The sequence below is a fragment of the Anabrus simplex genome, chromosome 5, assembly GCF_040414725.1.
Source record: "Anabrus simplex isolate iqAnaSimp1 chromosome 5, ASM4041472v1, whole genome shotgun sequence".
Lineage (NCBI taxonomy): Eukaryota > Metazoa > Arthropoda > Insecta > Orthoptera > Tettigoniidae > Anabrus > Anabrus simplex.
This window is the reverse complement of record NC_090269.1, coordinates 151,234,363-151,260,733: the sequence shown is the minus strand read 5'-3', so window position 1 is coordinate 151,260,733 and position 26,371 is coordinate 151,234,363. Positions and strand designations below refer to the sequence as shown.

Genomic DNA, 26,371 nt, shown 5'->3' with positions numbered 1-26,371 from the left:
GTTCCGAGACAGAGTATAACCTAGAAAGAGCAGGAGCAGTTGCAAGTCTTTGAGAATAAAGTTTATAGAAAAATATTTGGCCCATGGTTTGCCTCCTATCTCTCAAATCTGGCAGAAAAGATCTAATTATGAGATTTACACCCTCTCTCAACAACACACTATAATGGGTGTGATAAAATCCAACAGACTACGCTGGGCTAGACATGTACTGAGGATGCAGGATAACAGAGCACCAGTAGATCTATACAAGGATCTCTTAATGGGAAAAGACCTTCAGGAAGACCCCGAAGCACCTTGAAGAAGGAGATCAACAAGGTATGCAGGCCTCTCCAAATTGATAAACGGGAAGAGCGGGCTCAAAATTGAAAGGATTGTGAGATTGGCACGGAAACTTCATGTCCCTCAGAAGCCTGCGGAGTGAGTGAGTATCATCGTCATCGTAGTCATCGTCATCATCATCATCTTTGACCAGTTCCAATTTCCCTGGTGCAGCGAATGAGTGCTCTCCACTTATTTCTGTTTATTTAGGTGTCTTCTTCCACAACCTGCTGCAAATCTAGACCTTGCCCTGCTAGATCACATCTAATCTGATTGATCCATCTCTTCCTTGGCCGACCTTGTGATCTTTTGCCTTTGAATTCCTTCTCAGACCACACTCTGACTGTTCTTTATGGGTCCGTTCTTTTGAGATGACCAAACCATTTCAGCCTTGCTTCGACAGATCTTGCTAAGGGATTGTTTCATTCGGACAAGATGGCGTATCTAGTCATTTATTTTGTCCCTCCTTGTTTTCTGAATCATAGTTCTTAAGAACTTATTTTCCACTGCTTTTAGCTTGGGGATATTTCTGTTGGTTTGGATATGGGTTTCTAGGCTGTATGTGGTAACTGGTACAGAGAAGCTTCTGTGGAGTATTAACTTTGCTCTTCATTAAACTTGTGTGTACCAAAGAAGTTTTCTTACAAGATGATAAAACTGTGCTCCATTTGGTACTCTACTACTGATTTCTGAAGGTGATCAGCCATCTGTTGTTACTGTACTGCTAAGATAGCGGAACTGACGTACTTCTTCCAACTTTGATCCATCTAGAGTGGCGTTAGTACATATGTTCTGTCCACTAACAGCCAACACCACCATTTTGGACTTGCTTATCTTTAAGTTTCTTGAATATAGCATTCCAGTCATTCAGCTTCTCTTATACTTCGGCCTCAACTCTTCTGCCTCTTGATAAGTGGTAGTTGAACATTGTTTGTTGCTCACTGAACTCCCTTCTTGCAAATTGGTGTCATGAGCCAAGGGGTAAAGGGATAAACTTCGTCACCAAGTATCAGAAAGGGAAGTTTAGCATCTGCCTCTGAAAATTCTTGACCATCTGGCATGTGGAAAGTGTAGTTCTTTAAAGGTTGATAAAGTGTGCTTTTAGAAAATATTCTACGATCAACTGTTTACCGTAGGTGCCTATTTTTATAGCTAAAAACCTATAGTTGGTGTCTACTAATCCTTGTAAAATAACTTGAATAGTACATCTTTTAGTTATAAAAGATACTACCCGAGTTTGTGGGACAGTTCACACAAATATGCTTGCCGTCAATAGAGTCCACACAGTTAGGAAAAGGGTTCTAATAGAGGAAGCAAGGAGGAACGCCATGTCATGTTCCAGCATATGAAGAGGATGTAAATGATTCCAAATTGCTCCACACACTTCTAAAATTATGTTGTGAGTCATGGAAACTCCAAGTCGGAGGGAATCACGGAGATGTCCATAGGATATTCTCGTCTACAGGAACCTGGAAGAAGTTAAAAGAAAAAGTTAAATTTATCCTGCATTGTTTTAAAGGTAATTTTTTTAATAACTCAAATTGAAATGATGATAATTGTAGGCATACGATTTTGCTTTTCACGGCAGGAATCACACACTTGTTCGTATGAAGTAGGTGGGCCTAGTTGTGTTTTCATTTCAATTTTTAAGAATGTTAAGTTTATTATGATAAATGAAATGGCTTATGGCTTTTAGTGCCGGGAGTGTCAGAGGACATGTTCGGCTCACCAGGTACAGGTCCTTTGATTTGACACCCGTAGGCGACCTGCACATCGTGATGATGGAGATGACACATACTCCTAGCCCCCCTGCCAGAGAAATTAACCAATGATGATTAAAATTTTGGACCCTGCCGGGAATCAAACCTGGCACCCTTGTGACCAAAGGCTAGCACACTAACCATTTAGCCATGGAGCTGGACAATTATGGTAAATATGTATGGTATTTAATTTAGGAATCTGATAGTTAAAAATTACATTGAAATGATTATTATTATTATTATTATTATTATTATTATTATTATTATTATTATTATTATTATTATTATTATTATTTGAAAATTGAATTCAATGAAATCATAATTATGAATATATATATATAATTTTTTTACAGAAGTGTAAGTAAAGAAGCGGAAACATTTAAGAGTCAGTTTCTGGACTGGCCTAAAACAAAATTGATTCCGAGCATTCTGGTGATGCTGATAAACCTTCAACTGAAGCTCCATGGAAATGGTTTAACATGATGTTGTTCTTCAAAGGAACAATGGCATCAAGGAAACTGTAGGGCAATGTAGTCTCTCACGACGTGAATTTGTTGGTAAGAGAGCAATCGGTGGACATGGAAACAGACTGTTTTTTCGGGCCAAAGTGCTTCTAACATTGAATGTACTAGCATTGAAACTGAGTCCCAAATACCAGAAACCTCACAAGCCTCCACCTCTTTTGCTGTACCGTGCAACATTAAGACGCCAAAGTTCAGACAATACGAGGAATCTACGATGAGTATGGAAATAGAAAAATTGCAACTAGTTATGTCAAAGACCCAAGATCAAGCTACACAGGATTCCACATACCACTTTATGATTCTGAGGGATTCCATTAAACAACAAATGCGCATATGGTGCAGATTTCAAGAGACCTTGGCACAAGTAATGATTGGCAGCCCCATTTAACCTCCCAATACCACATCCACGGGCCTCTGTGAATGAGTTGGAAACATTCAACCTACCCTGAAGTAGAAGATAGCAGGACTTTTTTTTTTTTTTATGATTGAACCACCCTGTGGTAATTAAAATTATTACCTCATGTATTATGTTTCTTGCTCTCCCCCCATCCCATTGTTTTCCCATCCTTCATTGAATGTATTTTTCTTCTGTACTGTTGTTTTTTGCAATTTATGACAAAATCCGTAACTACTGTTTATTAGGGTTTTTTTATTTTCAAAATCTTCCTCCACTTGGAGGCTGCCAAAGACAAAGAATACACAAACAATTTCATTCAAAAATGAAATAAGTAAATTATGTCTCAATCTGGCGAGTCTCAGTCTGGCGAGTATAGGTGGTGTCTGAGTATCTATCAAAAGAGAGCCCCTGAGCGTTTTCAGCCCCCAGTTGATGAACTCCTTGGTAGTGATGTTAGAGGTCTTCATCAGTTCTGTCGTCTTCTTAGGAATTGTCCCTCTCGCACCGATCATGAGACCCCTCACTTCTATGTCGTCCAGTTTGTATTTGTTCTTATAATACGGCACTGTAGTCTGCTAGATAGACTTCTTTTCTTGGTCCACTTCGTCTGGTTGGTCGGAGTGTGTTTCGAATCTTACTGTGGGGTCTAATGTATATCCTTTCTTCCCTTTGGTTGTGATCATATCAATCCTTCTCGTGCTGCCATTTACTCCGATGCCATGGACTTCCTCATGCACTTGATATCCTTTCTCACAGAGCGTCTGTGCTGTGGATGACCTGATGTTATGATGTCTAGTGTTTCGAAGAGCTTCACCGAAGGCACACGAACCCAAGACGTGGGGTAATGTTTCAGTCTCACTACATCTTCTGCAGCGGTTACCATCAAGGGACCTTCCTGGTACAGCTCTTGCAGGTGCACTTTTACATGCCATTTTCAGCACATCTCTCCACTCCTTGCTAGAAAGGCCATCAATGGTTTGTAACCCAGTGGTTTGCAGGAGGGAACTCCTTGTACAGACACTCTCTGACCTTTACTTCTCAACTGGCACCATTTTTCAAATTCAGATTCTCGTAGTTTGTTTCTGAGTTTCTTGGTGTCATACTCATCGTGTCTGTTCTTCATATCCTTAGTTTTACCATTTACGTTTAACTCAGTTAAAAATCTGTTAATTTCTTCTTCTAGGTTTCTGGTGCCTTCAATATATCGGTTCTTCTCCCGTTTCAGAATGTTGCAGCTGTTTATATTCTGAATCAAGGTTTCCCAGCTTGCTCTAAAAATACCTAACCCTTTGTAGCGTTCATCTGAATAAATCATAGAATCCGGAGTGTTAGTAGGAAGGGATAAGATCTCCTTTAGTGTACTCTTAACGAGTTTATCAGCGTCTTCCAGAAATCTTCGTGGTATTTTACCTGCAGGAACGCAGAGGAACTGGTAAGTCAACGTAGGGCAGAATGAAGAATTTAGAATTGAAAATTTCTGATCCAGATGAAGCCAGGGACAGGATGATAATGAGCTGAGTTTCTGCTGAATGAGTGTCATTGATTTCTTGGGATCAAATAACATGGTATCTGCGTAATTTACCCCTAAGTATTTAACACATTCGTTCCTCGAAATACATTTAATCTCCATACCTTCTTCGACTTAATGAGCCCTTCGTTTATTTCTCCTCTACTGATATTAATAACTTTAGATTTTTCAGGGTTTATTGTTAGACCGAGTTCACAAAACCTTTGTAGAGCTAGTTTTGTCAGTTCTATTGCAGAGTCTCGGTTTTTTCCTACAATAATCGTATCATATGCAAAGCCTAATATTGTTAAAGGTTGCAGTCCGTTGGCAAGAGAGTAACCATGCATGTCATAAATATTTTTTTTCCAACAAAAGCACCTTTTCTTTTACTTACTTTCACTTTACCTTTACTTAGCTTAAAGCCTTTCCTCTGGACTTACGGCTCTTTGAAAAGTCATGTTCTGTTTGACTATGGTAGCACAAATTGCCAGAAGTAGGTAGTCAAACGTGTTGGTACTCATTGGGAAATATCACCAGAAACATTCGTCATTCTGAATATCCTCATATAGCATATGAAATCCTCCATACTTCTCAGTCTCAACATTCAAGTCATTGACCCAGTAACTCTCCTTTTTCTGCCAATTTCCTGCCATGAACTGTCTAGAAGCAGTAAAACAGCAGCTGGTGTTAGGGATGTACTGATGCCCCAGTTCTTGGACACGAACCATTTTGACCAACCAATCGGTGCGGCTTGTGTGAATACGCACTCGCTAGGCTCATCTCGCCCAGTTCAGCCATGCTCCGCTCCGCCTACACGGGACTACTGTCTAAGACACGACTATTGTTCTCACTGAATAATTCCTTCACTATTTTTTTTAAGTATGACAGGGAGCCAAATCTTGCTGAAAAATTCTGTCACCATCTGGAAACCTCTTTTGCAGCTCACTAACAACTCTACAGTATTTGGATGTACTGGTCAAATTTCATTATCCCATCAACAGGTGTTAAGTGTTCCAGTATTTTATGTGTGATACACCCCCAAAGCATCATTTTCACAAGGTGTTTTACGGTCTGATGCAAAAGTGTTGAAGTTGTTGGCTTAATCTTTACTCTGCTCCTGCACTTCAAAGTGATTCTCATCAGTGAAAAGAACTTTCTTCCAGTGATGACTACATTCCCACAAGAGTTTCCTGCACATTTCTCCTGATAGAAGGTGTTTCTTTACAGGTTATGTAACTTCAGTCTGTCAAATATTAATTCAGGATAAAATAAATATAGATAATAACTTTTAAAAAAGAATTGAATAAAAATGTCCATACCGGACGAGTTGGCCGTGCAGTTAGGGGCACGCGGCTGTGAGGTTGCATCCGGGAGATAGTGGGTTAGAATCCCACCGTCGGCAGCCCTGAAGATGGTTTTCTGTGGTTTCCCATTTTCACACCATTATAAGCTATAAATTTCATTTTTCTTCTGTATTGAAGTGCAATTATAAGAATAAATTGACAAGAGTCCACGTTTTCAATACATTATACGCATATCAAGACTAGTTATCTTACCTATTTATAACGAGTGCTGAATGTGAAATTGTCAACATTTTCACACCAGACCACAACCGCTTACTTCATATCTGCGCCAATGCGATGTGAAGCAAATTGCTTTTTAAAAAAAAGTTTATTGGTAGGCATAGTTTTCATTACCTGCCACAGTTTCCCTCTTTCTTTGATGAAATTGAGCCTGTCTGTTTGTGCTGCTGTAGTGCCTGTAGATATACAATCGCACCACTAGATACAATTTATATGCAACAGTCCAGCATATTGATATTGAGAGGCTTATTACCAGAGGACAGGTTTTTGACATAATTGCATGCTTTGTTTGTTTTAAGCTATAATATTCCCGTAAGAAATAAAGGCAATTCATAACCTAAAATGGCTGTTTTATAGCGCATATAAATGCATAATTGCAGTTTTCTTGTTATTTTGTATAAAACAACGTATACTGACATTCAGGGAATGTACAAGATGTGCTATACCTGAATATTAACACATTGCAGACCAGGTGCCCTTCATCCCATGCACAGCCCTGTTCCCGACCACTTTCTAACTACCTCCAAACTGGAGTGCATGCATTCCAATAAACTGTCAGAACTTTACTAACCTTTGAAGGACTGCTACAAATTTTTCTGGAGGCCTTCCCGAATAGTCCTAGTACTCTTTTCTGGTGTGGTAATCCGAATAGCAGGTACCTTTGTGGAGGGGCACAGAACATTGTTTGCATATATATCTTGTTTCACTGCACTTACACTTGCTCGAACACATACGACACACACTAGTTGGGTTTTTCTTCGCCATAGTTGCTGGAATTTTCTCAAGGATATGATCCCTTATTTGTCCGGATAGTCTGCTTGGGGAGTCCTGTCTGGGGGTTCTCTTCATAGAGCCAAAAGGCGAGGAAGTTTTGAGATCCATTTTCAGCCAAACATTCCCTAGCAACTCCCATCAGAAACTGCATGTACCTCAATTTTCTTGAAGGATTTAGGAAACAGAACAGCCTAAAAGCATTGAATAAAGCACAATTCACTAAATAGAATGCTACCCTCTTATTCCATTTTACTGTCTTACGAAGAAGTGTAAAATATGCCAGGTATTGGTCTGCCCGATCTACTCCCTTCATAAATCGGTTATAAAAAAGGATGCAAATGGGCTTGAATATAATGGTCCCTGTCTTCCTATCTAGCTTGAATGTTGACCGCATATATGCATCATGAATCGTAGTAATCATTCTAACAACTCTCTTATCCTTCCAAACTACAAGCAAAACTTCACCTTTGCACATAAAAGTCATTTCGCCCTTTTGTAGAAGCCTAGAATTGTCCTTCAGCTTACATGGCAAACCACGATTCTCTCTAATGGTTCCACAAACCCGTGTTTTATGCTGGAGGAGATTTTCGGCAATAGTCACACTATTATAGTAGTTATCTTGATAAATGTGGTGCCACATACCAAGATAAGGCTTCATGACAGATAATATTGTCTGTTCAAGTTTTTTTCCTTCCCCTGTATAAATCTCTAAGTTACAGATGTATCCTGTTTCACTCTCGCACACCATTCGAACTAAAATACCATATTTTACTAATTTCCCTGGATTATATGTCCTGAACTTCAACCGCCCACGCCATGGGATCATCCTTTCATCTAATGACAGCTGCTGCTGCGGTTTGTAAACAGACTGAAACTTGGGTAAAAAGTAATCTAACAGAGGCTGAACTTTCTGTATTCTATTGTTCACATCCGTTGTCTGACTATTATCATTGAAATGCAGGTAGGTAAGTATTTGTTGAAATCTATTTCGGCTCATAGTTTTCGGAAATATGGGGGTTTCTGTTAGGGGATCGGTTGACCAGTAATCCTTCAGACAGGATTTCTTCACCTGCCCCATCAATATACACAAAGCAAAGAATTGTTTAATTTCCCTGATAGTGATATTTGTCCACTTGAGTGTTTTAGGGGATACGTTATGAGAATGTGAATTCTGCTCATAGTATAAGTTTGTCTGCTCAGCTACATACTGAAAGAAATCCTCACAAAACATAAGTCCTGCTACTTGTCCTATGTTTGCAGATTCATTAGGCCATACCTTTATACCTGGATCACCTTCAAAATCTTCTAGCTTAGGTTCACTGTTATCCATAACCCAGATGTCAGGAAACACTACATTATTTACAATAGTTTGAATATTTATACCTGTAACACAATTATCAACCTCGTTTTGCAACACGTGATTTCCACACCTTGAAGATAAGGCTATATCCTCGTCATCACTTGAAACATTTCCGTTAGAAGATATTTCATCATCGAACTCTAAATATTCAGCATCACTTGGACATTCGGAGCCTGTATCAGCACACAATTCACGAATAATTTCATCCCTGTCTAAACACGTGCAATCGGTGGGCGCCGCCATCTTGCACACTGCATGGCTCTTTAAACTTCATAAACGTGTTGTCAGGAAATGCAAAGAATAGCTATGATATGAAGAAAAATCGAAAAGAAATGTGACTATCGATTGTGTGGAACCATACATAAGAGTTCTATAACCCTTGACCACCAAATAGTTCAGGTATATCTCAAAAGATAGCACTAAACTTCAGTCTGCTGCTAACACGAGATAACTCGGGACCGGTCCGCAACGTTCGGCCAGGCAAACACGAGTTTTCTCGGGACCGGTCCGCAATGTGTTAATGTATGCATCAGAGACTTGGACTTTGACAGCAAGAAATGGGAGTAAAATTCAGGCCAGTGAGATGAAGTCCTGAGGAGTATGGCAGGGAAGACGAGAAGAGACATAGTAAGAAATGTTGAGGTCAGAAAAGAGATGGGTGTAGAAACACTGAGTGATAAGATGGAGAAGAATAAATTGAGATGGTTTGGACATGTTATGAGGATGGAGGAGGGAAGAATAACAGAATAAGTGTTGGAGGCTAAGAGAGAAGGAAAGAGGGCAAAAGGGAGGCCCAGAGCAAGATGTATGGACTCTGTTAAGTTCTTGTAATTTCCATCAATGAACTTTGCTATTGTCATCTTGAAAAATCGGGATATCAATAGCATACTCATCATGCAGGTTGACTGAAAGACAACACCCGATCATCCAGAATGTTTAAATAAACATGCTAGTTCATGTTGGTGGTCATCTCAGTGAGCGGGCTCCATTCATGATACAGAAAACGCCCCCAAAACATCACAGACCCACCTCTGGCTTGAACCTGACTTTGCACACATCCAGTCAGCTGCTGTCCACGTTCGATGATTTCTAGCCCATTGAAGACTCGCAGCTTTATGTGCCTGTATTCACAATGGCCTCTTGTGATGTTACAGACTCCAAATGTTTATTGCTTGCAGTTCCCGTCGGAATTTTCTCACTAACAGGTTGGGATGGACCTTCATAGACTGCAGCAGTTCCTGTCGGGTTTTGAAGCGATTTTAATTCACAAGCAGTGAAACGCATCTCCAGTCCCTCTCAGTCAGGATCTTTTACCAGCCACAATTCTGACATTGCGTTTCGTGGCCACTGTTTGTAGACACGTTGAACGGTTGCTGCGAAACACCAACAAATCCAGGAACTTCGCGCACCGTGTGCCCATGGGGATGACCAGTTATGATTGCCCCTTTTGCCACTCTGTCACATCCTTATATCTACTCATGTTGACATACGCTGTCCTCTGGAAACATCATTGTCTCACTGATCACTACTGCCTTATGCTCACAGAGGCACTGCACATGCAGTTGAGCATGGGACTCGTTCGCACGATCAATCTGAGCATGTGCGCTAGAATGACTATTTTTTTGTCCAGTGAGCTTAGGAATATGTGGAGTTAAGTTTTTTGGTTGTTGTTGGCAGGTCTTCTGGCAGTTTCTGGTCTAGTAATGGAAATAGTTCAGTAAGCAGCTCCTTAGTGAAAAGCAACGTGATGTCAAAATGTACCAATAAGCAGGGCTTGAAAACCTCGAGTGCCAGTTTACTGTAGTGTTGCCTTTGTCTGCATGTAATATTGTTTGTGTATCCCGGCATAGTGTTTCCAGGGCTTGAATTTCATTCTTGGTCAGGTCGGATGGTGGCAGCTTTGCAGTCCTTAGTTAACGTGATATCCTGTCTGATCTCTTCTGCAGATTTGATATCGAGGGTGCCTAGTTGAGTCAGGCATTTCTTCTCCTTTCTTGTTCCAGGCTCTTCAGTTTTCATCTTTCGTATCTGACCACCAGTTTGTTACCTTCTGACCCCTGAGATATTAGGTTTGCAATGCCTAGGGAATATTTTGTTTCCATAACTTTTACCTTTCTTTTGTTAATACCTTCATTTTTCAAGGGTCAGATTTCTTTCCCATGTGAGTAGTGTTGAGAGAGGATAATCATCATTATTTCAAAGGATATTTCCCGCTGATGCACGGTCCGTTTGAGACAGGATAATTATCTTGTTATATTTGCACTAAAAATTTGTTCATGCTTTGTGTGTTAAACTAACAAATATATTTTTCCACTCACGAATTACCTTTTCAAGAACTCAGTTGAAAAGAATGGGGAAGAGCCCATTGCCTGGACGTTTAGGAGGGTGGGGAGTCCAGCAGGGACTTGGATGTTTTCTAATGTGTATCAATGATATGAGTAAAGAATTGGCATTATGCATAAGGCTTTTTGCGGTTAATGTAATACTGTATAGAGTAGTAAATAAGCACCAATGTATGTCTACAACAACACCAGGGAGATCCTCCAGTTTTACGTCAAATTGTTATAAAGTTGAACTCAAAAAAATAAAGACTGCCCTTTCTAGTACCTTTTACTGGAAATAGAGTTGCCTTTTCTTGTATTATTAAAGTTACTGTTGATTCCTGTGACAAAAATAGCTAAATTAACTTGTATCACTAATATTATTAGTGCTCTCATCAAGTGCTACTGATTAAAACACAAACTGCAAAGTGTGTTTTCAGTATCCTCAGCTAGTTCCTCGTTTCTTCTGACCACAGTAACTCCAGACAAACAAATGTTTTTGAAAACAAAACAAACCCCATGACGCACAGCCCTGAAGGACCTTGGGCTACCAAGTGACTGCTACTATAGGTTACGAGGTGTCCTGTGGTTGACACAACAAATCATCTCAGCCATTATTCTTGGCTTTCTAGACCAGGGCTGCTATCTTACCATTAGAACTATAGCAGTGTAAATAAGGACTTAAGGAAAGGAGAAGTTTCAAGAACAGAGCAGAAAGTATTTTAAATTTTAGCATATAGTGACTTACTTAATTGGTTTTATTCATTTTATGAATTGGAAATTATTCTATCTTTAAAAGTGTTCACTAAATGACATGGTAAGTGTAAGTGAACAGTTTAGACATAAAGAAGTATTTTATTTTATTTTTTAGGTGTAAATTAGGATTTAAGGAAAGGGGAAGTTTCAAGAGCAGAGCAGATTTTAAATTTTTATTATATAGTGACTGACTTAATAGATTTTATTAATTTTATGATTTGAAAACTGCTCTGTTTTTAAAGTTTTTACTAAATGACATATTAAGTGTAAGTGAACAGTTTAGACACAAAGATATATTTTGATGATTGCAAGATTTATGTATAATTTGTTTTGTTGATGACTGTTTTATACAAATGTATAAAGTCCAAGGATTTAATTTAATGTTTTGGCACTGCTGAAGAAGAGAATAGTAACTCTCGAAACATGTACGGAAGATAATTATAATAAAATGTAATGCATTGACAAGGCGGGAAAGTGTTTCATAGAAATTGATTGTGTCAATATGGACAAGATTGCAGTGCTTGTGAGTGGTGCCATTGTGTTTAACATACCATGGGTCTACATTACCTGTGATTAGTATCACTATAGGAGGAACACCATGGTTCAGCTTTACCAGTGATTAGTACCATTATGAGGGGTCGGTGACCTGGATTTTGGACCCTTTTAAGATAATAAGCATCATCCCATTAATTAAGGGATTGTGAATTGGATCCACTGATTATTTTTGTTTCACAATCATTTTTTCATCATCATTCATTTTAGATTCTAGTCAGTGGATACATTTTGAAATTTTCATTTTCATTTCGTTGTACCACAAGGAATTGTGATTGTGTAAATTAAGATATGAAATAAGAACATCTACAACAACCTTGTAAAGAACTCTGTTAGAGTTACGCACCACTGGTAAAGTAAAAATAATGAAAAATGAAAATCCGCAGCATGTTTTCCAGTTTCAGCTGGGTCACAAATGGAAAGAATGAAGCCCCCATCTAGCTTTTTATAAGCTATAAATTAAGGAAAATTGTTTTATCCATCTGGAACAGTTTTTCAATCCTAACTTCAATCTAAATGACATTTCAGAGAAATCAAACATTTTATTTGACCTTTTAATTCCTATCTTTAGCAATCATGTCTCAGATAAAAAGAATTCTGTCTTTTATAATCTCTCTGTATATTACCCTCTCAACAGCAGTCTTTCTTTCCACATCCTTCAACCCCACCTTAGACACCCTTTCACTCCCTCTCATCTCCGCTCCCTTCCCCTCCTCTCCCTATCGTTTATTTACTTTGCCTGCTTCCTACAAGAAGTCAGTGCTTGTTCCCTGCCCACTCCTTTGTTACATGGCCTGCCTGCTTCCTCCAGCAAGTCAGTGCTTGTTCCACATCTGACATTAGAGGTGAGTCTCATAAATAAATTTTCTCCTTTTTTATTTCATTTCTGTATGTTTATTCATTCCTAATTCTGGCTATCATTTCCAGATTTACTTCTTTGCCTGAGGTCCTAAGTGAACTTAAGACATCATATGACAAGAAGATCATAACCATAAATTTTATTATATGTAATTTTATGTTATAATTATTCCTGCAACATTGTCTTTGTCCGTTATACATAGGTTTTAGTTATCACATAATCTGATTAATTTTGTTTGGCTGAAGATGGCCACTAGGTGGCTGAAACTAGTCCCAAGACTGATGTAATATCACTTACTTGATACTGTATATCGTATTGAAGTATACGACTTAATTGACAGCTTCCTCTTGTCAATTTATTTTCTTATCCCCATCTAGCGGCAAGGATAGGAACTGTGCCGGCTACCGAAACTTGCCGCACTTCTCTGGGGCAATGATTAACGATTGACAAATGAAATGATATTGGAATGTGTTGTTGGAATGGAACGTGACAGGGAAAACTGGACTACCCGGAGAAACCTGTCCCTCGCTCCACTTTGTCCAGCACAAATCTCATATTTGAACCACGGAACCCAGCGGTGAGAGGCCAGCGTGCTGCTGCCTGAGTCGCGGAGGCACTGGTAAAGTAGAAATAACACACGGAAAAATTGTCCACCACAGCTTAGCAGTGCTGTTATACAGATAAAGAACAATTTACGGTAGTGTATTGCCAATCTCGTGGAGGTTACGAAGAGAGTATTTATTATATCCATGTGGGCTCATAATATTTTGAATGGCAGTGACAAAAGCATGAATCTGATAAAAGATGATCACCGGGTTCTGCAACAACGAGTAGAGCTTGTGGTTTCTTTAGCCAATCAATGACTTTTGGAAGAAAGACAGCTCCCTTTGTTTCACTGGAGACGGTGCCCAGTATCTTCAAGGTTCTACTTATTCTGAAGTTGACATGGACCTCAGAAGGTGCTGTGCTTCATGAAAAGTTGAGAAAACAGAGCTGAAATGCATGGGTAGGAAAATGTGAGGAGGAAAGAAACTGTAAATTTCTTCTTCCTCAGCCCATAGCCGTCTGTTCCTGGACATAAGAATCTTCTGTCCCTTTCCGTGTGGCTCTGTTGGCAGCCCTAGGGGCTCTTATCTTAGGAGCTTGGATTTGTGACCACAGGGACCTTAGCTGAGTCCGGGCATTGCTTCCACTAGTATTGCGTCCGGGAGATAGTGGGTTCGAGCCCCACTGTTGGTAACCCTGAAGATGGTTTTCTGTGGTTTCCAATTTTCACACCAGGCAAATGCTGGGATGTACCTTAATTAAGGCCACAGGCACTGTCTTCCCACTCCTAGGCCTTTCCCATCCCATCATTACCATAAGACCTATCTGTGTCGGTGTGACGTAAAACAAATTGTAAAAAAATTTCCACTTGTGTCAGGGTCCTCACTTTTATCTATCCTAATCGACCTCCTTTGATCATCTCTGGTATTTTTCCCTACCTCAACAGTATTAGAGCGTTCAAAGACTATAGAGTCTTTCATTTTCATGCCCTTCGTGATCCTTGTCTTTCTTTGGCTGATACTTAATTTTCCCTTGATTAGTGTTACAGGTGTTCGTAAATCACTGTCTGCGGTGTATCATCAATATAAGATGGCCTGGAGTGATCACGAATGAAAACTTGTGGAAGGGAACCAACCAGAAATACTGTACATTGATGATGAAATATGGGAAAGAAAGTGGGGATTGATAGGACACACATGAAGAAAACAGGACGGAGCAGTTGAAAAGTCAGTTTTGTAATGGAAGACCTAGGAAACTTGGAGGCAAAGAGTTAGAGAGGAACTGATTGGACTTGGGAAAACTAGGGATGGCGTAAAGGACCTGGCTTCAGAACGTACCGAATGGAGAGCTTACCTGAGCTCAACAAGGAGAAATAGAAATTGCATTAGATTAGTATTAATAGTGGACAGTTTGTGAGACAAAGTTCCTTAGATCAGCTCTACAGAAAACAAGGACAGATACAGTGAGACCTGCAGGTCAGCCTGATCATGGAAAAAAAGGCTGAGTATTGCAAGGCTGAAGTGGCTAGGACACATTAAGTGGATGCAGGTGACTCAAACTCCAAGGAAGTATTTTGAAAAGATCGTTCTGGAAGACCAATTTGATGCCCTAGAACAAGGTGGTTAGACCAGATAAGAGAAGACCTAAAGAAGAGAGGAGGAACATGGGATGCCCTAAAGAGAGAGAGAAGTATACCAAGAACATAAGAAATGGGCGGTCATCGTTCTTAAACATCCTACCCAGCTTGCTGGAAGGAATTCATGATGATGATGATGATGATGATGATGATGATGATGATGATGATGATGATGAGAGGATGGTTGCCTAGTTGTACTTTCTTCTTCTTTCCTGGCCATATATGTACCCATAAAATGGGCACTACTGAGCTCACTCAGGGACGGCTCATCTGACTCGGAGAGTGTCTGTTGCACGTTCTTGCATCAGATCTAAAGACACTTTACTTTTTCTTATGGCAGCCTTAGCAGTTCATTTCCATGTTGCCTTGGGACACCTCTTTTTCTCTTAAATAGTATTAATAATGTTATTTGCTTTACGCCCCACTAACTACTTTTACGCTTTTCAAAGACACCGAAGTGCCACGATTTAGTCCTGAAGGTGTTCTTTTCGTGCCAGTAAAAATCTACCAACACGAGGGTGACGTATTTGAGCAGCTTCAAGTACCACCGGACTGAGCCAGGATCAAACCTGCCAAGTTGGAGTCAGAATGCCAGCGCCTCAACGATCTGAGCCACTCAGCCTGGCCTTCCTCTCTTTGGCTCTTTGATGGCAAGAGCTTTCTGTGCTAAATGTTGTTCATTTCTTCTTAAAACAATAATCACCACCACCATCTGCTGGCAGTCAGTCTCTCCCCACAACTCTCCTAATGTCATCATCTCAGATGCAGTCTGCCAACACTCCGCGTGGTGGTTCTCTGTTGCCATTGTAGGATTTTCTTCTTACACCAACACAGTGTGATCCGCCCAGCACCACTTGAGGCTGACGATATGTTGCACGACGTGCGATCCCATCGCACCTCCGGATCTCCTCGTTCCACACTGTCCCTGAGATTAATCCCGAGCATGGCTCACTCCATGGCATGTTGGGAAGCTCTTGGCTGTGTGGGTTCTAGAGCATGACGTTGGCATCAATTTCCCGGATGTTGTTTGAGTACCGAGAGTTTATCCTCGCCTTATCCATCGCAGAGAGCTCTGCCCATCAGACTGTCCTGAAAGCCACCCATGTCAAGCCATTACAGCTCATTATCTGTGCTGTTTGTTTCTTTTTAAGCTTGATGAAGCGGCCAAGGTAAACATAGTATTTGAGGACTTGTTTGTCTACTTCCATTCAAACAACTTCCTGACTTCTTTGTTTTCTTTAGGTTCCTCTTCAGGCTGACTCTTGTTGATGCTTCGTGAAGTTGCTCGAGAATGGTCTTCAGTTCCTCTGGCTCGTTGCTGATCAGCATGATGATGTCGGCAAACCTTCAGTGGTTGAGGAGGCCCCCTTCTTCTCCCAGGACATTGTCTTGAAGATTCCTCTAAGGCCAAGGTAAACAGTTTTAGAGATGGTGTCTGCCTGCTGCACATCTCCCACTATCAGGATTCTCTCCATTGTCATGTCAGATTCTATTTTGATCTAGAGCATGGCGTTGGCGTAAATTTCCCGGATGATGTTCGAGTACCGAGAATTGATCCTCGCATTATCCATCACTGCAAGCTCTGCCCATGCCTCTGTGGATTCGAGTGCCTTCTGGTAGTCAGTGAATGATGTTGTTCTCTGTTGCCTTCCCAATGAGTGAATGCATGACCCGGAGCTGAACTACCAAACAGATACTCTTCTGGAACCCAGCCTATTGAACTGGCTGGTAGAAGTTGAGGTGGGTTTTTTTAGTCGGTTTGCCATTTTCCACATCAGCAGATTGTACATGATGAAGATTATCTATGTTTCCCCTACTTGAAGAGCAGGATGGTCTCAGCATTTCCCCACATCAGAAGAATCTGTAATTTGTGAATGCACTTTTTCGGTAGGACTAGTGGGGCATCCTCTAGTGGCTCTTTTTCCATCTTCAGCAGCTCACGTTTTTGGTCTTCCCCTGGAGCATTGCTATTCATTTTCTTTAAAGCTACTCACAGTTCACTCTCCTCAGACCCAGTGTCCAGAATTATTGATCTGCTGCCGAGTGGTCTGGCCTGGCTTAGAGCTTTCGTGTAGAAGTTCTGGATGATGATGATTTCTTCCTTATCTGTCACAATTTGTTCACTGTTTTCTCAATTTTGTGTATCTGTCCTCTGACAGGACAGCTTAGAGTGAAGAATTCACATATTGATGTTTTCTTTGATTGCTTTCTGGCCCAGTTCAGTGTTCTAGTTTCGTTGGTCCTTTCTAATCTTCTTCTTAATGGTCTTGCTGAGTTTGGGGTAACTGCTGGAGAGCCTGTCTGTCTGACATAGTTTCCTTTGTTAGACTCTTGGTATTGGCACTTATTTATTTGTTCTTTGAGTTGGTTTTGTGGCATACTTTTTTTTGCAGCCAACTGGATGCTGATGGTAATTGCAACTGCCTCCATTTTTCAAAGTATGTGCAGTAAATCTGAATAGACATTCCTTTGTATTTTGTGTATTTGAAATGGTTTTAAGTGGTTTTAAAGTATACTGTTGATAGGAATCTTCTGAATATACATAAACACACACATGAATTCATTAAAACATAATGCAGTAATGAACTGGCTGTTGAAAGGGACCATGAAGAAGAAGAGAAAGTCATATGCATGCTAGAAATAGAAGCTATACAGAAAATGGAAGTGTTATAAGGGCAGCAGGCTCAGGAGTAGAGTGGTTGTATAGATTATTTAGAGGAATATGGAAGAAAAAAGAAATCAGCTAGTGTGTAAAATAATAGACGTATGCAGATGACATAAAATATACGTAATGAGGTGATTGGAGAGTTTAGGACTAGAATAAGCATAGAGAAGAGTAAAATAGTGGTGATGACTAGGGAGTGGATTTTTATGTAATTACATATTTTTTTTGCGTAAGTTTTAACGCAAGTTACGAAGTTCATTATTCCTATTGTGCATCCCCAAGTGTAAAAACTTAATCTTATTTCACATAAAAACACATATTTTCACATTTTTTAAATGTAAATACATATTTGAAGAAAATCTATAATAAGCACATAAATCGGCAATATTTGTTGATCAATAAAATTTAAAATGCTTCTGTGTTATAAAACAGTGCTCATATTTTCATTTTACGATTACGGTATTGTTTTTAACAGTGTATTTAACATAATGTATCTGAATGTTTCGGCTATTTATGGACTTCCCTCCATAAGTTCTAAAACTTGCTGGTCACTGGCTACGTCGTTACATTTAGACAGCGATTTGATTTGCTGCACAAGATGTTTCCTTGCATGATGTCATTCCAACTCTTTATGAATCAACCCTCTCGGATTTTGTTTATAGAATATCAGCGAAAGGCAATCACGGAGAGATAAGGTGACGTAATTCCGTTACGACATGGGAAACTCGGACGAATATTGCCCCACCATTAGGTAGTGGAATTTCATCACTCCTAAGAGTAAGGTTAGCTGTTCGGGTCCATATATCATTCCCGTGGTTGTGTGATTTTGTATGGATTTATAAGAAATATTTCCTTCAGTGTACGCTGCTATTCTTTTTATTGAAACAGTGATTCACCGTAAATGCGTGTGTCGTAACCTGCAAAATAATGCCAAAAGCGAAGTCGAGTACAAGGTCGCGTCTTCAACAATATGTAGTGGAATTTAAAAGCATTTTCACTACCGATGGAAAAGTATTATTTTGCCAACCGTGTGGTAAAACAGTAAGTGCAGATCAACGTTCTCAAGTAATCCAGCATTTGTCTGGAAATAAGCATACTGCGGCTGCTTCGCGTGTGCGTTCGCGACAATTACTAATAGCTGAACCAGCTACTTCAAATGCAGGCCCATCTAAATATTCCCAGTATTATTTAGATGTGTGCAGAGCATTTGTTTGTGCCGACATTCCTCTTGGTAAAATAAATAATCCGGGACTGAGAAATTTCCTAACAAAGTACATTAATTTTGAGCCTCCAGACGAATCCACATTAAGGAAAAAAGATCTCCCAAAATGTTACGAAGAAACTTTACAGAGAATTCGGGCAGTATGTGATGGCGAAAAACTGTGGGTGAGCATTGACGAAACCACTGATTCAAGTGGCAGAAAAGTAGGAAATGTTGTAGTTGGTGTGTTGAAGAATGACAAAACTGCTTGCGAGCGTTCTTATTTGCTAGCGTGTAAAGAAATGCTTGCTGCAAACCATGTCACTGTAGCTAGGTTATTCAATGAAGCCATGCACTTACTTTGGCCAAAAGGTATAAAATACGACCATGTATTGCTTTTCCTTACTGACAGTGCAGCTTACATGAAAAAGGCAGCCGAAGGCCTTTCTGTGAGCTTTCCGAAAATGATACACGTAACTTGCGTTGTTCATGCTCTACACAGGTTATGTGAAACTGTGCGGGCTCAGTATCCTCAAGTGGATAAATTAGTGTCTAATGGCAAAAAGGTCTTCGTAAAAGCACCCTCAAGAATCGATCTCTTTAAAGAGAAAAACCCGGATCTTGCGCTTCCTCCTCTGCCTATTGGTACGCGGTGGGGTACCTGGCTTAGCGCTGTGGTATACTACGCAGACAATTTCGAAAGTTTTGCATCCGTTGTGAACGTGCTAGATAAAAACGACGCGTCGTCAATTGAGATTCTTCAAGAGATACTAAAAGACAGCTCTTTGAAAAATGATTTGGCGTTTATATCTGCCAATCTAAGCTTCTTGTGTAAAACTATAGACATACTTGAAAAATCCACTAACCTGTTGTCCGAAACAGTGAAGTCAGTGCGCGCTGTTGAAAATAAATTAGATTTACTCCCGGCTTCGCAGGTACAGGGACTGTTAAAGGTCAAATATCAAAATTTGTTCAGGAAAAACAGAGGATTTCAAACAATGTGCCAAATTTCTAGTGTGTTAGAGGGTGCTCATGTTGGCGAAATTGATGGCGTTATTGTTGGTGACATTCCTCTCTTTAACTACGCTCGTCTGACTTCCTGTGATGTGGAGCGATCGTTTTCACAGTATAAGGCGTTCTTTAGAGATAATCGGCATGCATTTGTGATGGACAATTTGGAGATGACCTTTGTTGTTCACTGCAATTCTGAGACTACTTCTAGCAACTAATATTCCAGCGTGTGATGGGCGAGTACGAACTGGTACTATTTTTTCAAAGATGATAGGTTGCTTTTGCCATATTTAAACAAAACATTACCTTTAAAAAAATAACCATTCATAATATCTACTCTGGCGTATCAAAAATTAATATACCATACAGCACGTTTCCATACACAGACACCATTTTGCCTTAAGGAGCACGTTTGGTAGCACCATATTCTATTACAAAACATACATATTTATTTCTTGAGCGCGAGTAGTTATGTGATATTTAAAGGAAAATAATTTCAGTTTTTTATCACATATTTTAAAGTTCTTCATCACATAAAAAATAAATATTTTTCACATTTTTAGCACATAAAAATCCGCTCCCTAGTGATGACAAGAGGTAGGAAGGAAGGAAGGAGAAAGATAAAAGTAGTTGGAAGACCAGTAGAAGTTGTAAAAAGTATCAAATACTGGTGAGGTGTTGCCACAGTAGATGGAAAGATAACTGAGGAGGTTATAAAGAGATTACAACAAGTAATGGCTGTTAGTAGTGTGAGGGATATACAGTACTGAGGAACGAAGAAGTCCCAAGGAAGTGCAATGTTATCTGTTCAACCAGTATTTATATACACAGCAGGTTCTTGACCAACAACGAAATGAGACGAGACTAGAGTAAAGTTCAGATGGCTGAGTTGTAATTTCTTAGAGGTGGAGAAGGCAAGAGGTGATGAGATTAGAAAGAAGATTGGACTTTCAGAACTATAGGACAGGATAGAAACAAGCAAGCTGAGAAGACTGAGTTGTAAAGAAAGTATTAGCAGGGGAACTAACAGGAGAAGGACCACAAGAAGAAGGAGAGTGTAGAGAAGAGAGGAGGAAAGGAAGAAGATATATTGGAATCCAGAAAAGAGTAATGGAGAGACAGGCAACGATAAAGGTCCTGGATTCATAACCCAACCCAGGAGAAACTAGAAAGGGGACAAAGAAGAATGAAGCAGGTAACATTTCTTGCTCCATAATTAAGGGTTGGACAACTGTCAGATGCTGCTTTGTAAACTGTTTTATTAGTACTCCAACCATTTGAATGAATCTTAAGCAGAAAGACAGTTTTGTGACAGACTTGTTTATTCATAAAATAAAATTAAAAAAAAAAAAAAAAAAAAAAACAGGCTTTTAATCATAAACACTTGATAGAAGTTTCCTATAATAACCAGCCAAATAAAGGAAAACTCCCTTTCCTTCTTTGAAAAATACAAGTTTTTTCTTGTGCACGTTTTGAGTCCTATGTTATATTTATCATACCAATGGATGAGTAATTTGTGACTTATGCAAAAGTTGGAGTAACCGTGAAACTTAACTGCTGAAGTTCAGGGGCAATACAGTTTGTTGGTGGGCTATGTCAGGACAGAATACATCGTGTAAACAGAGAGTTCAAATTAAGATAGTAGTGTGTATTAATTTTGTTCCAGTTTTAATGCACATATGTATTACAGTGTGTGTGTCCAACCCTAGTCCCGTGTCTCAATAGGGTCGTGTATGAAGCGATACGCATCTTTGTACTGTTGTTTATAAGTTTCATTTCCGTATTGATAGATAGACCGGTCTTGACCATATTTACTAGCTGAATGTGAATAAATTTTGTATTGATAAGGTGGTGACTTCAATATAAATATAATTTTTTTTGTAAAGACGCATCTTTGTAGCCGAGATTTTCAGCCCTATGTAGAGATGAATTGAATCATGTTCGACCTTATTGACATTAGCAGAATGTATTACTATTGTTCAACTACATGTCAGTCAGAAAACCAAGGACACTGTCCAAAACTGGAATGGACATCATTATCACAGCCACTTCAGCCCTGATTTGGCACCAACTTCAACTTAGTTGATAGCAGTACGCTCCTGAGAGCTGCTACACAGTAGCTTAGCCTTTTACCATGCAGGTACAGTAAGGAATGGAGGTTATGCCTAGGGGATGTAACAGAAAGAAAATTAGCTTTGTAAAAAAAAAAAAATGTGGTGCATTAGGATACGAAGCAAGTAGCAGAATTGGAAGAAAAAATGTACTTATTTTTTTCAGAGTCTGTAACAAAATATCACCTTTGTCACCTTTAGAAGAAATAAACCATGAACGAATACACCAGGGAATGTAGATATAATTTGGTGGAATACAGAACGGTTTTACAACGTGCCTTTAAACAGGTGCGAATTTCAGAAAGGTGTAATGGCAGACATGTTTCATATTTTTATTGTATTTAAATAAGGCTTGTGAAATTTAAGCTTTTGAATTGAGAAGTTCAGCAACAACAACAACAACAAAACCATTGAATTAATTTCTCAGCTCATGAGGCAGAAAATGAAGTTGGATGAAGAATGACAGGTCATGCTGTCCTGTACAGATCGGTGAGTGATGCCAGCTAATGGAAGAGTATGAATAAGATTCAAGACAATGGTTTTTGATTAACCCACTGAATAGAGGTCTGCTGCTGCTGCTGCTGCTGCTGCTGCTTCTTCTTCCTGGACATTTTCAAATTCCTTGATATTGGCAATATATGTGGATTTGACCCAGTTTTACCAACCCTATGTTGAAGGATGTGTTCACTATTGCATGTTTCTGTATGTAGTGGTGTGTGTAGAGAAACACAAACTTCCAGTCCCCAGTTAACCAGATGCGACTAAGATCCCTAACCCAACTGGAAATCAAACCTGAAACCGTTTGAACTGATTGCTGTTCTGCTGACCATTATTCCATACATCTTCCTCTAAAATGAAATCAGCAGTCTTGCATGTCTCGGAAGGTGAACAATCAACCTACATGTTGTGTCCTGTTTGCTTCTTCCGTCGTTGGTTATTTTACTTCCTAGGTAGCAAAATTCCTCTTCTTCCTTACTCACCTGACCATACTCTATTCATTCCATCACTTTTGTTTTGGATTTATTTTAATTTTGTACTCTGTTTTCAAAATTCTGTCTGTTCATTTGAACATCCCTTCCTAATCTTTTGCTGATTTAGGTAAGATTACATCATCATCAGCAGATCTGAAAATTTGAATTGCCTCTCCCTGAATACTCCTTTTTTTACATTTCTCCTTGATTTTCTTCATTGCCTATTGCTATAGGCATTAAATGGTAGGCGAGACAGACTTTACACCCCTGCTTTTCTCCCTAGTGGATTGTTGCTTCTCTTTTTTATTTCTGATATATGTATTGAAAAGAGTATTGTGGTAATTGTGTGGCTCTTCTCTTGTTGTAGGATGGCAGCCATCAGCAATGGATTGAGAATAATGGATCAACATATAGCAGCACAACAGGCTGTTACAGATCGTTTGAAAGTGCTGTATCCTATGGTAAACGAAGAGGAGACTCCTTTACCCAGGTGTTGGAGCTCCAAAGATAAGTTCAGCTACATTGGATTATCACAGAATAACCTCAGGGTTCATTACAAAGGACATGGCAAGGCCCACAAGGACGCAGCTAGCGTACGGGCTACGCATCCCATACCTGCTGCGTGTGGGCTCTACTACTTCGAGGTGAAGATCTTCAGCAAAGGTCGTGATGGTTGCATGGGAATCGGGCTGTCCACTCATAATGTCAACATGAACAGGCTTCCAGGTTGGGACAAGCACTCGTACGGTTACCACGGTGATGACGGCCATTCCTTCTGCTCGTCGGGTACAGGCCAGCCTTATGGACCCACTTTCACTACTGGTGATGTTATAGGCTGTGGTGTCAATCTCATTGACAATACTTGTTTTTATACCAAAAACGGACACAATTTAGGTATTGCATTCACAGATTTACCTTCGGATTTATATCCAACCGTAGGCTTACAAACCCCTGGAGAAGTTGTTGATGCCAACTTCGGACAAACACCATTTGTTTTTGATATAGAAGATATGATGCGAGAATTGAGAGCCAGAACTCAACTCACAATCCAACAGTTCCCTATACCAGATAATGCTACATTACACAAGATGGTGTCCACCTACTTGGTACATCACGGGTACTCTACCACTGCAGAGTCCTTTGCTCATGGAACGGGACAAGTATTTGATGAGGATATAACATCAATAAAAAATAGGCAAAGAATTTTAAAACTAGTCTTAGCTGGTCGAATGGGAGAAGCAATAGAAACTACGTCTAATCTTTATCCAGGGCTGTTAGAACGAGATCAGAATCTCCTTTTTATGCTCAAATGTCGTCAGTTTGTTGAAATGGTGAATGGGACGGATTCGGAGGTGCGTGCTCCCCGATGCCCCCGTGGTCAAAGGATCTTTTCTCCCAGTCACTCGTCTTCCTCAAACGGAAGTCCGTGGTCCGCTAGATCTAATCAGACTTCAGTCATTCAGTCCACAAAGAGTTACAGCAACAACCGGAGTCGGAAACTCTCTGCAACGGTGGAAGAAAATAACATGAATAACCTAGCTATGAATGGCAGTGGTGGAACAGGTGATCAGTCAAATAGATTATCTGCACTCATTAGACCGATCTTGGATGGGAGCGGTGATGATACGGATGTAGAAATGGAAATACATGAAGAGAGGAATGGTCATAAAGCTTCGTCCCCAAGCTCTAACGGCTTCCAGAATGGAAATAGTGTTGAAGAAAGTGAAGAACATTTGGATGATAATCAAGAGATGGATACAGATTTTCCTGTAAATCAGCGTCAGCTCTGCGGTGGGAACAGGTATGCCGTAGAGCGCATGTTGGAATTTGGTCGTGAACTCTACACCATGAGCCAGCACCTAAGGCAGGAGCAAGGTAAAGGTGCCCAGATCGAGAAGATGTTGCAGGATGTTTTTAGTTTATTGGCATATTCCAATCCGTGGAATAGTCCTGTTGGCTGGCAGCTTTCACCGGTACAAAGAGAAACGGTATGCTCAGTTCTCAATTCTGCCATTTTAGAATCTAGTAATCTCCCACGGCGGCCACCATTGGAGATCGCTATCGGTCATGCACAGCAGTTGTTGCAGTTGATGTTGCACTCAGGATTGGGTGCGTGTGCCTTTGCCAGTGTCGACGATTTACTGAAGCACTGACTACGCAGGACGTGCACACCTTTCTCTTGTTTTACCCACGTTACGATCTCAAATTGAAGGTGTGATTCTTTTATGAAAGGAACTATTTGAAGCTTTACCGGGTTAGTGGAAAGCCGGCTAGGTTTTAGAGTGAACGTATTACGCCAGAAGAAAGCCTTTAGCAGTTGAAGATAGTCATTTGAGAAATGTGGCATCATGAAATTCTATTCTCCATATTTGATATTGTGAATGATTTCCAATGTGTTGGTAGCCCTGTTCTTGTCATCGTAGAGGACACAGACGTTTGTTGAAGATAGCATAGAATCTTGATTATTTAGTTGCTGTTATTGAATTAAAAGTTTAGATTTCAAACTCAGTATTTTACTCACCTGTAGATAGTGTCACATCAGATTAAGGAAGATCAAAGAAGTACCTAGATGTGAAATAATTTTATTTTTTGAACAGTGCTTTTATATTAAATGTTCTTAATTGTTGAATTAGGCTGAGTTGGTTTTTCATTGGTTGTTTGAGTAAAAGAAATATGTAATTCTCCACTACGTATTTTGATCATTTGTCAAATTGACGTGCTCAACAATATCTTTTCATGTGCTGTCATGGTTATTAACAAAATTGTCTCTTAAATGTGTCATTGGTTTTTGTAGTGTGGTTTAAAGTTTTTGCTAGATGTGGAAAATTTTGGCCATTTAAATTTATTATGTTCGACCATTCTTGTAACTAAAATGCCGTAATTTTAATCAGGCTGGCATTTTAGTCAATAACACCTCCTTTTCATCAGTACTTGTTCTGACTTTCATTTCCATCCTGTGTTGCAACCTTTTTCCCCTCTGTTTTTCCAGGAATTATGTCTTAAATTACCCAGAATAAATAAGATATTACGTTCAGTCAAAATGTTTCATAGAAATTTTGTGCCCTTATTTTGCAACACCTTTATTCCCAGTAAAGTTCCTAGAATTAATGAACAGTGTAATTATGAATTGAGAATTAATCGTACTCCTATTTTGTTATTTTCATGTGAGAATCAGAATTGTTAATAGAGACTTTAAGATATAATATGAAACTTGCGAGGATTTCAGAGGTCCTAGCTAAATGTCAGTCATGAAACAAAATCCACCTCCGCCAGCAGGGTAAATAACATTTACATCGTCAAATGCTGGGAGGGTAGCTTGGGGCACTCAAACAAACAATTTTTAAAGAAAGTTATATGTGCCTATGAGGCATTGTTTGGTGAGGCCAGCCAGTCCTAATGTAACTCACCTTTATCATCCTACAGTTAATTGCAAGATCATGTAGCACACACCATTAACACCATCAGCAAAGTATTGTTACTCTGCAAGTCATAGAAAACACTCCATAGTCATGGCGAACT

The 26,371-nt window shown here is 39.7% G+C and overlaps 1 protein-coding gene across 6 annotated transcripts in view; it reads left to right on the top strand.

The window, feature by feature from the left end:
* Nucleotides 1-25,782, top strand: part of LOC136873866 (ran-binding protein 9) — a 64,334-nt gene extending 38,552 nt beyond the window's left edge. For 3 of the 6 annotated variants that reach the window (XM_067147162.2, XM_067147163.2, XM_067147166.2), the window contains one exon: nucleotides 23,220-25,782. In XM_067147162.2, coding sequence (XP_067003263.1) covers nucleotides 23,220-25,005 — 1,786 coding nt within the window. In that variant the 3' untranslated portion in view covers nucleotides 25,006-25,782. Of the gene's footprint in view, nucleotides 1-2,079; nucleotides 2,248-16,135; nucleotides 16,306-16,615; nucleotides 16,634-23,219 lie in introns of those variants that run through there. The other 3 variants (XM_067147164.2, XM_067147165.2, XM_067147167.2) reach the window with 3 other exon arrangements.
* The last annotated feature ends 589 nt before the right edge of the window (nucleotides 25,783-26,371 follow it).